General features: G+C 44.9%; 1 protein-coding gene across 1 annotated transcript; it reads right to left on the bottom strand.

The window, feature by feature from the left end:
* Positions 1 to 2,479: 2,479 nt before the first annotated feature.
* On the bottom strand, positions 2,480 to 8,169 carry alx1 (ALX homeobox 1). Its single transcript, XM_040163872.2, has 4 exons — positions 7,839 to 8,169; positions 7,315 to 7,610; positions 6,817 to 6,945; positions 2,480 to 4,651 (listed from the first exon to the last, which is right to left on the bottom strand). Exons 1-4 carry the CDS (start codon positions 8,020 to 8,022, stop codon positions 4,304 to 4,306), a joined length of 957 nt encoding a protein of 318 aa, XP_040019806.1. The 5' UTR covers positions 8,023 to 8,169; the 3' UTR covers positions 2,480 to 4,303.
* Between the last annotated feature and the right edge of the window lie 4,066 nt (positions 8,170 to 12,235).

Genomic DNA, 12,235 nt, shown 5'->3' with positions numbered 1-12,235 from the left:
CTGACATCTCTCAGTGGATTTCCGCTCACCAATTGAGAAAACCAACCCCGACAAGACTGAACTACTTCTCTTTCCGGAAAAAGATTCTCCTACGTACGACCTGACTGTTAACTTTGGCAACCCACTTTGACTGCCAGGAACCTCAGCGTTTGTAGTTTTGGTTAGTTAGAAGTGGACGTCGGCCCCGTGGAGTCCTCCATTCGTCTGTGGACTGGGAACACAAGTGGAGTTTTGGGCGTCGCCGTCTTGGTTTTTGCATCCCGAGGTGACACAAGCTAATTACAATGTTGAAATTAATTATTTTTTTTAAAAGTAAAAGGGTTAAAGACACAGACAACTCCCAGATCGGACAACACCTCAGCAGCGACCTGTCAATCCCAGTAGCCCCGCCCTAAAGCATACACTTCTTCATGATCTATTTGACTCTAATAGATCTAATAAACTACTAACCTACTAAATGAACAACCTGCTGTATTGAAGCACACACAAGTCCGAGATTGAGACCATGTTACAATGTTCGCTAAGTAAATAATGAGAAGCAAAGTAATTTCCTCATAGACTTCTATACACAACCAACATTGTTTCCATGGACACTTCATCATCGAAGCCTCTGTGTCTTGAAGCCTGCAGATACTCGGATTTGTTGTTTTGGATGGCAGTAAGCAGGAAGTACCCCAAGGAAACAAGCTTGTTTTTCAAGCCGAAGCATCTGACACAAGTTAAAGTCCCTAATTGAATCAAGCCTACCGTTCCAATAGACGGGGCTTCCCTGAGATGCTATCCGCCGCTGACTGTGATCTCAGAGCAAAACAAAAGGATGATGTCAGTAAGGGAAAAAGAAAGGCGAGGGTATGCTCCCGATTATGTGACGGTGCAGTCGATCAAAGGAGGTTCTGCCTGTTTGAGGGGAGACGTGAAGGGTTGGGCCTCGTGGAAAGAGGCTATCGATGAAGGAAGAGGTCGATCGTGTTTAAGGATCTCACGTGACTGTTTCCTGAGTACAAAGAGAGGTGAGGCCATGTGAAGTCATGAATTTATCCTTTCATCAAGTATCTGAAGCTTCATAAATCTTACTCCTCTGTGCCAAAGAGCTCTGTTGTTCTCCACACAATTAGAAACACCACAACGCTGCAGCCGTGTACCTTCTTGCATTTATTGTTGGTTTTGTTCTCTTTTTTTAGGTTTGCTGGCAATGAGAAAAAAACCAGAGTTGACTAGAATTCTTCTTTAAGGCAACAACAATTCTCTTTGTATTGCTTGTTACATACATTTGGAGTTCCTACCAACCAAACAATGGTGTTATCCAATGTTGCAAAATATACCTTATAATATACCAAAATATATTGCATAGATATCTGGACACAAGTCAATCTTAAAAAGTTCACGCTAATCTTTCCCCCAGGAGAGCGTTGTTTGTTCTAAATGTGAAACAGAAAGTTAATTTATTCTTCACGTACACTTCTAACATTATTTTGATCCAAACTAGAATATTTCCCTAAACCGAAATATTCAGTTGTGTTGCCTCAAACTAACTTAAATAATATCAAGTTTTATTTTGAAAAAACGTGTTAACGCCCATTCTGACTGCTGGGAACCTCGGTGTGACACTCGACAGTCAACTCTCCCTGATTCCCAATATTACAGCGACAACATGATCTTGTAGATACACGCTCTACAACATCAGGAGAATACGTCCTCTTCTCACTCAGAAGGCAGCTCGGGTACTTGTTCAGGCTCTTGTCATCTCACGCCTGGACTACTGCAACTCCCTCCTGACTGGTCTCCCTGCCACCGCCATTCGACCTCTGCAGCTCATCCAGAATGCAGCAGCTCGACTGGTCTTTACCTTTACCGGTGGCTGCCCGCATCCAGTTCAAAACGTTGGTGCTCAGTACCATGCTGTGAATGGATCGGGTCCAGCTTACATCCAGGACATGGTCAAACCCGACATCCCAACCCGCACTCTCCGCTCTGCATCTGATAAACTGCTCGTCCCTCCCTCACTGAGGGCAAAACACTCGACTAGATCACGACTCTTTTCTGTCCTGGTGGAACGAGCTCTCTGAAGACACCAGGACCGCAGAGAGCCTTCACATCTTCAGACTAAAGACACTTCTCCTTAGACTCTACCTCGACTAAAAGACTAACAAATTGTACCACTTGTAATGTACTTGCTATATATATATATATATATATATATATATATATATATATATATAGCAAGTTGTAAATCGGCTTATTTAATGAAATTGCGCTTTCATGTTTCTTGTACTTTTGAGTTTGTATCATTATGGTTGAAATGCACTTATTGTCCTTGATGTAAGGATAAAAGCGTCAGCTAAATGACATGTAATGTAATACATTGACCTTAAAAACACGTAAGCATGTGCTGGCAGAATCCCAAAATACAATCTATATCCGCATTTTCGGTCTCTTGTATTTTTCCCTGAAAAAAAAAAGGGCGGCCGCGCTGAAATCAAGTCACTTTCATTTATTTTAATCCCAACAGATATACATTTGCGAAACAAACATTTTTTTAAACCTGCCTCCTCTGAGATACACACCAGACGGCAGAGATTTGAATACGAAGCTTTGCTGCAAAGCACACAGACACGTCTGTACGTCGGGTTATTTGTCACTGCACTGCGCATCTTCAGAGGGAGAGGGATGGAAGAAAGCTTATTCACAGTGCCAAGAAGCGGCTGCAGTGGTTTGGAGCCCCTCCCTCCAGATCCGCACGTGCCCACACTGGGATCTAATCCCACTCCACTTTCTGCGTCAATGGGGGAGGAAACTGCGAGCACTCCCCGGCCTTCGTTAAAACACAACGACAATTAAAGCAACGCAGGTCGCGAGGGTCACCAGCCGTGTCTGACCAGAAAGGACTGCGGGCCCGGACCTCACCCTGCAGGTCACCGCGATTCCAATGCGTCACTTTAGTTGAGCTAAGTGGCGGTTTCGAACATCTCCAAAGCTACAGCCGATAACTCTAATATAAATAACTTTTATATCCTGAGAAGTGACAACCTCTGGTGAAGGCGAAGTGCCGCAGACTTGCATTCTCTCTAATGGCCATCGGGGGGCGACTCCTGTGGTTGCAGATTGAAGTCTGGTTATATGTAAGTCAATGAAAAAAGGACTAATTCTTGCTTGATTTATTCCGTCAGTAAACATTTTTTCAATACAGTATGATGTTCATTTAGTAAATCATGGTCTACCTTTGAGTAAAATAGACCATTAAGCAGGGGATGCTTTAAGCGGGGCTACCTTGTGATTGACAAGTCTGGGAGTTTTCCATGTTCTGGTCAAAGACCTTTAACCCTTTCGAGGTGTGTGGGGGTTAATTGTTAAGTTTTGGTCACTAAAAAAATAACTCATGCAGTTTTCAGTTTAACTTTTACTCACTTCTGGTTGCAATCAAAACAAGATGGCGACGGCCGTAGCTCAACCCCTCAAGGTTGCACAAACTGATTGCAGATGTACCTGTGACCATGTCCTCTACTTCGGACCCTGACAGCGGTACGTATGTCAGATAATCTGTGAAAATATGAGGTTCCTCTCCTTCCCCACAGTGCATCTGATGGAAAGTTCAAGATTTTACCAAAGGATTCTCTAACGCAGCTGTGAAGCTTAAACATGAATTCATACTCTCCTACTGAATCGCCGCTTACTCTCCTCAACTGTGTCAAGCCTCATTTCAAAGGTTTCACTGCAGAATGAGAGTTTTTGACCCCTCTGCCATGTTGAAGATGAAGCACTGGCCGGGCTTCATGGTGACTGACAGCTGCGTTAGAGTCTCTGATTGGTTGATTGTATTCAGTGAAATCTTGCACAATGCCTTTATGAGCAAAAAGGAAGCAGAGGAACAAGATTCTTTTGACGGATCGTCGGTCTCGTGTTCTACCGTCAGTATATTACAGATGACTGGCTGAGCAAATATGACAAAAGGTGCATTTCATTAAAGTTACCAACTGCAGCTTTAAGTGTGTTTGACCATGTGATTGTCTTAGTATCTTCTATCTACTGTGGATCTGCTAGAAACACAACATTATGGCTATTTGACGTTTCTGTTTTTCAGCTCATTTACTCCTATCGAACCACAAGACCAGACACATTTTCCATTTTGTTTGTTATCCTGAACGCGTTTTCTTGACTCAGGAGATTAAATACACGTGATGAGAGAGCCAATTTCCATCCATAACAACACATCGGCGATGTCTAATCGGAGGATGTTGACCAACAGAAACATATCTTTTTTTTTTCTCCCCCATGCATGATCCCGACCTGCCAGGCATGCACGCGATCACATGGCCCACGAGATGTTGGCCGTGTGCTCCTTGGCCTTCATGCGCAGCACGGCTATGCTGGACGAGCGCCTCTCGAACTCGGGCTTGGTCTCAAAGGCGTGGTGGCCGGCGGCGGCCGGCGTGAGGAGGGAGTCCGCGCTGAAGAAGTTGTTGAGGGCGACGTGGCCGAACTGGTTCTGCTGGTTGGGGAAGCCCATGTAGCCGTGCTCGGCGGCGGCGGCAGCGGCGGCCGAGCGGGGGGAGTGGGAGTAGGAGGTGACGCAGGGAGGGGAGCCTCGGGGCAGCATGCAGGACGACACCACGGGGCCGCCGGGGGCCGGGCTCGGCCACAGGTTGTTGGAAATCTGCTGGGGGGGGGAAAGGAGGCTTTAGTTGCTGGGGAGAATAGTGATACATGCAATGAATCTGTTAAAGGCACATTGAGAGAAGAGGCTGGAAATGCACATTTGCATCCTCAAGATGTCCGTTTGTACGCATGCAGACTAAAGAGGAAATAGTCCCTTTAAAAACCACAGTGGGGTGGATGAGATTAGCAAGGACACTTGAGACGCTGCTGTGGGTTTTTGTTTGAGGACTTAAAATATTAAATTTCCTCCGCCTCCACCGTATCAAAGTGAAGAGAAAAAACATCAGATAAAGACGCCTCAAAATCTGGACAAATAAAAATAAAACTATCAGCATGTCTCGAAGTTTTCTTGACCCAATAAAAGGTCAAAGTCTCGAACTTGGAACGACGGAAGATGGATCCAAACGTTCCAAGGGTCGAGGTCATTTCATGATTCACCATTTCTAAAAGTGTCATGTCGCCTCAGAGGGACCAAAAGATAACAGAGGAGACGTAGTCCCGCCCTGTAAACACCGACGGACCGATTTGTGAGAACTCGAGTCCACAGAACAGCGAGTCGGTCTGTAGACTGAAGCTGCCGCTCCATCACACACAAAACGCCTTCACTCCTGCTGAGGTTTCTCACTGGGTTTCCTCTCACAGGATCTCCATCACACGGAGGGGAAAGCTGCAGGAGAAAAGCCTGCCAATGAACTTCTTCCTTCAACGCAAAAACAAAGGAAAAGGCAGAAAACCTGAACAAACCCTCAAAGATTCATCTCTACCTGTTCAATAAACTTCTGCTGGAGAATCCGTCTGCCAACACGATCCTGAGGACATGTGCCATCCACGAGCACTAGCTCAGAACCCCCCCCCAAAAAGCATAACAATGAGGGCCAGAACCTCAAACAACCCAATTTTTTTTAAAAACACAAGAACGCAATCAACGTCAGTGTTCAGGGAGACCAAACCCGCACTGGCAGCAGGACGGGACGTTTAATGACAGTAATCTGGATCAGCTGGGAAGGAGGGTGTAAGGCTGGCGCGGGGGGGGGGGGCAGCAATCGATCAGAAACATGTGTGGGGGAAAAAGAACGAAAAAAACAGGCTGTCCAGCACATTTCTGACCTGTGCTTGAGCCGGGGCGTACAGAAGAGCTGCCCCCCCCCCCTCCTCACTGAGTTCAACATACCCGAAACCTTCCAACTCCTCCGAGCTGCATATTTCCATCTGAAGTAATCTCAGCGCGCGTCTCGTCTCACCTCATCTCCTACCCGACCTTTGTCCCCAGCAGCAAGACGGATGGGCAGCGAACACGAAACGTGATACGAGGCCGTCCAGCAGCCTCACGGGGCCCTGCAATCAGTGCGCGAGCTGCTTATCTGCAGACGCGTTTCATGATGGTGATTCATGCAGATGCGAGCGTTCATTAAGGCGCACAAGTATTTTGGGATCGCTGTTATCTGTGAACCTTCCAGGGGAGACACTGCAGGTGATAATATCAAACTGTCCCTGAAATGTCCCCAGTTGATCACTGACATTATGATGCTCCATTTCTTGCATGACCATTTCTTTTTAAATATGTAAACGAGGCAATGCGTTTGAATATGTGGTGATTTTCATACAGTCACAGAAGAGAAAAGCCAGGTTCAAAATTTAAAAAAAAGAAACTTTCTTTAAATATTGTCAATGCCGTGTCAAAAATGGACGGAAAAAAATGTGATATATATATGTATATATTATATGCATCTATAAATGATATTGGAACAAATATCTCAGTCCCTCAGAATAAAACCGTAAAGTTTGGTGGGCGTAAAAAAAAACTTATTTACAGAAAAGCCTTTAAAGAAAATTAAATGAGTTAAATTACCATCATTCTGACTGTAGGTGAATAGGGTCAAAAAAATCAATTAATAGATATCCACATGAAAGTTCCCTGCATGGCATTAAGAGTTTTTGTATTAAAAAACCTAAAATGACATAAATATTCAATTATTATTACCATTATCTAACGGCTGATTCATGGGAAACTGAGAATAATTTTCAAATACACAAAGTAGTAGAAAAACAGCTGCACCTTCCACGGTGTAAAAAAAAAAACTACGAGGAAAAATCAATTAATAAAAAAAACAATCAAATGGATTTAAAATCGCGTCATTTCGCATTCGGTGCCGGTAAACGTGCCTGCGTGTAGCTGTCGCTCCTCGGTAACACCGACAGGTCGTACGTGGCCGCGAAGTGGCTTTTGGCCTGTTGGATCTGCCCGTAGCGCTCCCGTTTCCTCCACTTCGCTCTTCTGTTCTGGAACCACACCTGATGGAGAGCAAATGACACGTGACAGATCAACAACAGGTGATTCATAAACGGGGCTTTTTGAACATAAAAAAGTGGCGTTTGCTTTGTAAAGACGTGCAAATAAATTCTGAAAAAATAATCTGTTTTGATTTTAAAAAAAAGGGCTGTAGGAACCTGAAATTAAAATAATTCACTCTACAGTGATTTAATGAGAACAGACGTGCGTAAACAGATGTTTAGTCAACATTTATTTACTCAATGCGTCTTGTTTGGTGTTTAGATGAGCAACAATTTACGCGTCGTTGTCGCTTTAAAGACTTGCTGTCAGCATTCTATGAATCATTGTATCCGTCAGTTGACAGTTAACAAAATAAGACTCTTAATAACCTGCACTCTGGCCTCCGTTAATTCCGTCCTCATGGCCAGCTGTTCCCTCACGTAAACATCTGGATAGTGAGTTTTCTGAAAGACTTTCTCCAGCTCCTCCAGCTGCGCACTGGTGAAGGTCGTCCGGTGTCTCCTCTTCTTGCTGCTGGACACGTTACTGTCCCCCATGTCGTCCAAATCCGTTTTGTCCTGTCCGGTTGTCACCGGGGACGCCCGCAGGGTGCAACAGCTGTCCATCGGCCGCCCGAGGTCCCCGTGCAAAGTGTCCTCGTCTGTCTTTGCCGCACCGTAATTGGCTGCAATGAAGGAGCGATGCATTAATAATAATAAATACATATGGAATTAACTTTTGATATTTTGTTTGGAAAAAAAATCCCCAAATAGTGTTAAATGCTCGTTTATATTTGAAAAACAATGCAACATCATAAAACATGTTTCCCCTTTTTTTGTCTTCTTTAACACATTCATTCCCGTCAATGCACAATATCAATGCACAAGAAGGGAAAGAAAAGGCTTCTACGCACCGTTGTGGTCCCCGCAGGCCGCGGGCCGGTGCTCGGCGCTCTGAAGCCCGAAGGCCTGCGCGCTCTTCGGGGAGGACTTGAAGTACTGCGCGCTGTCCAGGCTCTCCATGACTTGGTCCATGTAGTAATCGCCGGCCTTCAGCGCGTGGCTCTTCAACGCAAACTTCTCGTCCATATACTCCATCCCCGGATCCGCTTTAATCAATAGGCACCATGGGAGGAGAGAGACAACAACAAACACACGTTTTTAAAAGTGGCACACCGGTGGTTTTTGAGCGCAATAATTCGCCGATGGAGATCATTCGCTCCGTCTTGACGCCACAACGTCTTTATAGCCCCGAAGAGAGCGAGCTCCTTAAAGAGCCCCCCGCTACCCCCCCCCCCCCCTCCCTCCTCCTCTCTGGATCTGAAGCGGCGGCTCCTCCCACGTCCTGAACCCGAACCCGGCAGCAGTTTTGCGGGATTCTGCAGCCACACGAACAATCAAGACGGACTCTCTCATTCGGGAGAAGTTTCGACTTCTGGTTGAATGTGGAGCTTCGAGCTGCTCCTCTGGATCTGTCACCTCACGTCGGATCTGTGTTTGCTGCTTGGTACCAGAACGAAGAACAACAGAATACATTCTGACTTTATTCTGTGACCTCTGTTACAAACTGAAACTTGTAGCCGTGTCTTATTATTATTATTATTATTATTATTATTATTATTATTATTATCAAACCATCTATATTTAAAATAGATCACTAATTCAATATTTAAACACACGGAATAAAATTGCGTGTTGATGTTTAATTGTGTGGGTTTTTTTTGGTAGTTTAACAAAACCGCGTGCAGCTTGGAGAAAATGTAGGTCTGTATTTTTTGGTATTTAGTCGTATTTTAATAAATACAATCGTCATGAACACGTGCGTCTTCGCAGTCAAGATATTATATTATTAAAGGATATTTTTCAGTCCGGATATCGTGACATATCTTGAAACATGTCTTGCGTCTTAAACTATTAAATGTAAATGTAAAATATGTTAAAGCCGTTGTATATTTAAGCTCATTTTGTGAGAATCCTATGAAGATGTTCGATATTTGTATGCTTAAGATGTAGTTATTATTATGGAGGAAATTCGCGCTTCGGGTCACATGTTTGCAAAACTATCAATCCTTCTTTTTCCTGATGTGATCTATTTGTTGGAAATATATTTCCACATTAAGATTGGAAACCAGACCACCATTTTAAAGTACACAATACGGTTCCTACCAAAATACAAAAATCAGCAGGTCTTCGAATATTTTAGATCATGTATATATTTTCATATTTTATGTATATGTGTGTATTTATGGATTTATATTTAACTAATATATGCATAAGTGTGTATAAATATATATACCCACACACATATATACACACACACACAAAATGGGCAACATTTGAAGAGGGAGGGAAAAAAGGTTGTTATTAAGTTAGTAATTGATATTTCATTTTCGTGAGAACAAGATTTTATTTTTTTGAGGTGTAACAAAACGCTTTAATGTAATCATGTTTAATAAAACACAATTTCTGTCACTTTGCTGAGCGATCAGTAACTTTGGCATGTTTCCTTTGTAAAAAAAAATGGCACAATTGTATCCCACCCACATTTAAATTGACATAAATGAGATGCGGACCTTTTTCTTGCTTGACATAAAGACCAAACATCCTCTTTGTGCAGGAACGTTTTTTTTTAAAGCAAGCGGCCCACAGGAGAACACACACACACACACACACACACACACATATACACACACACACATACACACACACAGAGACAGAGCGAGGTTCTTCCATTTCTTCTCGATGGAGGAATCGTGTTACCAGGAGCCAGAGTCCACCCCTTCGACCCACGAGCCTCGCCACACGCCACCTGCAAAGCGCCCCTGGCGTGTGCTTTGGTTCGCTCTGGGGTCAGTGGCAGTTACCTGGAGCCTTACGGGCCACGGGAGGAGGGAAACAAATAGTCAAAATAAACAGTGGTGCTCTTATGAGGAGGGGGGGGGTGTTGTATCATCTGGGCTTCCACGCTGACCTCGCCATACGTTGGCTCACGCTGGGAAGAAAATGTGAAAAGTTCACTGTGGTCTTTTGGTGCTCGGTCACCTTCGGGCCCAAAAGCTGCAGCCAATGCGTCCCCCCCCCACCACCCCCCCAAACAACAAACTTTGAAAAATCCTTTTCTAATGTAACCAGTCGTAAAAATTAAAAGGGCTTTGCAAGAATCAAGTGATTACATTTGTCAAATATCCAACATATTTAGGTGCAAATAGAACTGACGGCCATATGAGCACTTGGCTTTTATAATGATTAAAAATAAAATTGATCAACACATCATCCCTGTTAATGTACAGTCAAAAAGTTACTGTGTAAAAGTCAAAAAATATACTTTTATTAATTTTTAAACTAACTGCTACACAAAAACACGATAACATATCAATGGACTTTGTATAAAAACCACATTGTGTGTGGATTGTTATAACACAACTAGATGAAAAGAAATGTGTTATATATGTATATATGTGGGATATATTTCACGATTGTTAACATGTCGATCGATGTGTAGACGAGTTCTCTACCAGCTGACGAAAGGAAGTGACTCTGTTTTAGCTCAAGTACAAACCTGTTGTGTTCCTGTGACATTGGTCCCGCCCCCCGCTGTCCTGTTGTCTTCTACGTTTATTCTAAAACAGTCATTGGGGGAATAAATTAGCTCTGACTTTACAACCCACAACCTTTTGAGTTTACTCCTCAATTCTTGTATAAGAGAAAAAGCTCTGAAGGCCGCAGCGGATGTCACCTGGGGTCCAAACAGGCATGAAGGTACCGACGCTTTTATGTCACCTGCCTCCCCCCATCTAGTCATGTGCGAGCAGATAGAGCGACGTGCGTTTCCTGCCGGGGGGCCGACTGTTTGCTTTTGGTCGCGTTATCGTTTCCAGGCGGCGAGGAAGCTGCGGACCCGCGGACGGCCCGGCCCCCCGAGTCCGGGGCAAGCGGACACATCGTGATCCAGGAGCATAAGTCCTCACTTTAACGGCAATGTTTGAACTCGGCCATGAACAGCGGTCCTTTTTGAGGCCGCAGTTGGCGAGCGGGAGCTAAATATGCCGCAGAGCGGGGAAATTGCTCTTAAATTTCTGGGCTTTATATACTACATTTTTTTCAGTAAATCAGCAGAGAAAGAACAGTTTAGCTTTAAATAAACACAAGCCCACAGGTATTACGGTCTGCTCGACAGTAATGGTTGCCAGGTTGCTATTGGCAACCATTTTGAGAAAATATCCCGCCATATCTGGGCTGGATGGAAAATAACACGAACAACACACAAAACGTTACATTTTCATTGTTAAGCCGACATATTACTGCATAGTATTCCAATCAGTCCAAAGGTAAGGCAACTAAAGTTGAGACATTGTGAGTCCGGCTGCTCCTCGTGTCCTTCCGCCATTTTGAACGTTGGTTGGCGGCCAGGCGGCGATACTCCAGATTTGGGCTGGTCAGCCAGTGGAAGAGTTGGTTTATTTCACTTTGTCCCTCTTCTTGCCGCCTCCCCAGCCACCGCTCATCTGGACCGGGGTGTCTCTGTGGGAGATGCGCTCCCTCTTTGACGGCACGGAGGCGACCTGCCGAGGAGATGGGACCTCGGTACCTGGAGACAAAGACGGAAAACGTGTCAACGTCTCGAGAATCGAGAATTTCAAGCAATTTGCCGCGTTTCACATTTCTGGACTTTAAACTGGTCCCTCGTCTCAGGAGACTTTGAGACGACACGATATCTAATCTTACTGTAACGGCTTAAGTCAGAGTGCGTGAGTTTGGGGTTTGCCGGGATCGCCGTGTGCAGTATTGGGAGGGTGGTAGAGGGGGGGGGGGGGGCTTCCAGCTCACTTGGGGATCAGCACAAAGCTTCTCAAACACGCAGTACAAAGGCAGCGCTTCTCATGATGTGTTCCACGTGTGGAACGGAGGCCTCCACGCGGCCGCTGCCGCCGCCACACAGGGAGCCACGTGGTGGGGGGGGGGGGGGGGGGGGGGGGGGGCTCTGGAATATCTGCACAGCTCAACTGTATAGAATATCCATCCAGGAATAAGTCATCAGACATCTCTGGATCTTTTAATGTTCTGTTAATAAATAAGTCGTAAATAAATAACAAGTCATCTTTTGTCACCCGCACCGAATTCAAAAGCAGGACGCATCACGACGCAACAGCGATGACACAACCGACCGCCGCGGAACCACGAGAAAACGCTTTTCAATCATTTCTCTGCTGTTACAGGCGGGCCACATCGAGGGGGCAGATATGCGACTCCAGGGGATGCGCGCGTAGTGAAAATATTCTCTGGAGGCCTGGAAACGCATTTCATGGCCCCG

The sequence above is a fragment of the Gasterosteus aculeatus genome, chromosome X, assembly GCF_964276395.1.
Source record: "Gasterosteus aculeatus chromosome X, fGasAcu3.hap1.1, whole genome shotgun sequence".
NCBI lineage: Eukaryota > Metazoa > Chordata > Actinopteri > Perciformes > Gasterosteidae > Gasterosteus > Gasterosteus aculeatus.
This window is presented reverse-complemented; position numbering and strand designations above follow the sequence as displayed.

Coding starts and splice junctions, on each gene's coding strand:
- alx1 (XM_040163872.2), bottom strand. CDS start 8,022: ATGGAGTATATGGACGAGAAGTTTGCGTTGAAGAGCCACGCGCTGAAG. Junction 7,611..7,838: donor GGCCTGCGGGGACCACAACG/GTGCGTAGAAGC, acceptor CCTTCATTGCAG/CCAATTACGGTGCGGCAAAG. Junction 4,652..6,816: donor GGAGCGACAGCTACACGCAG/GCACGTTTACCG, acceptor CCCCCCCAGCAG/ATTTCCAACAACCTGTGGCC.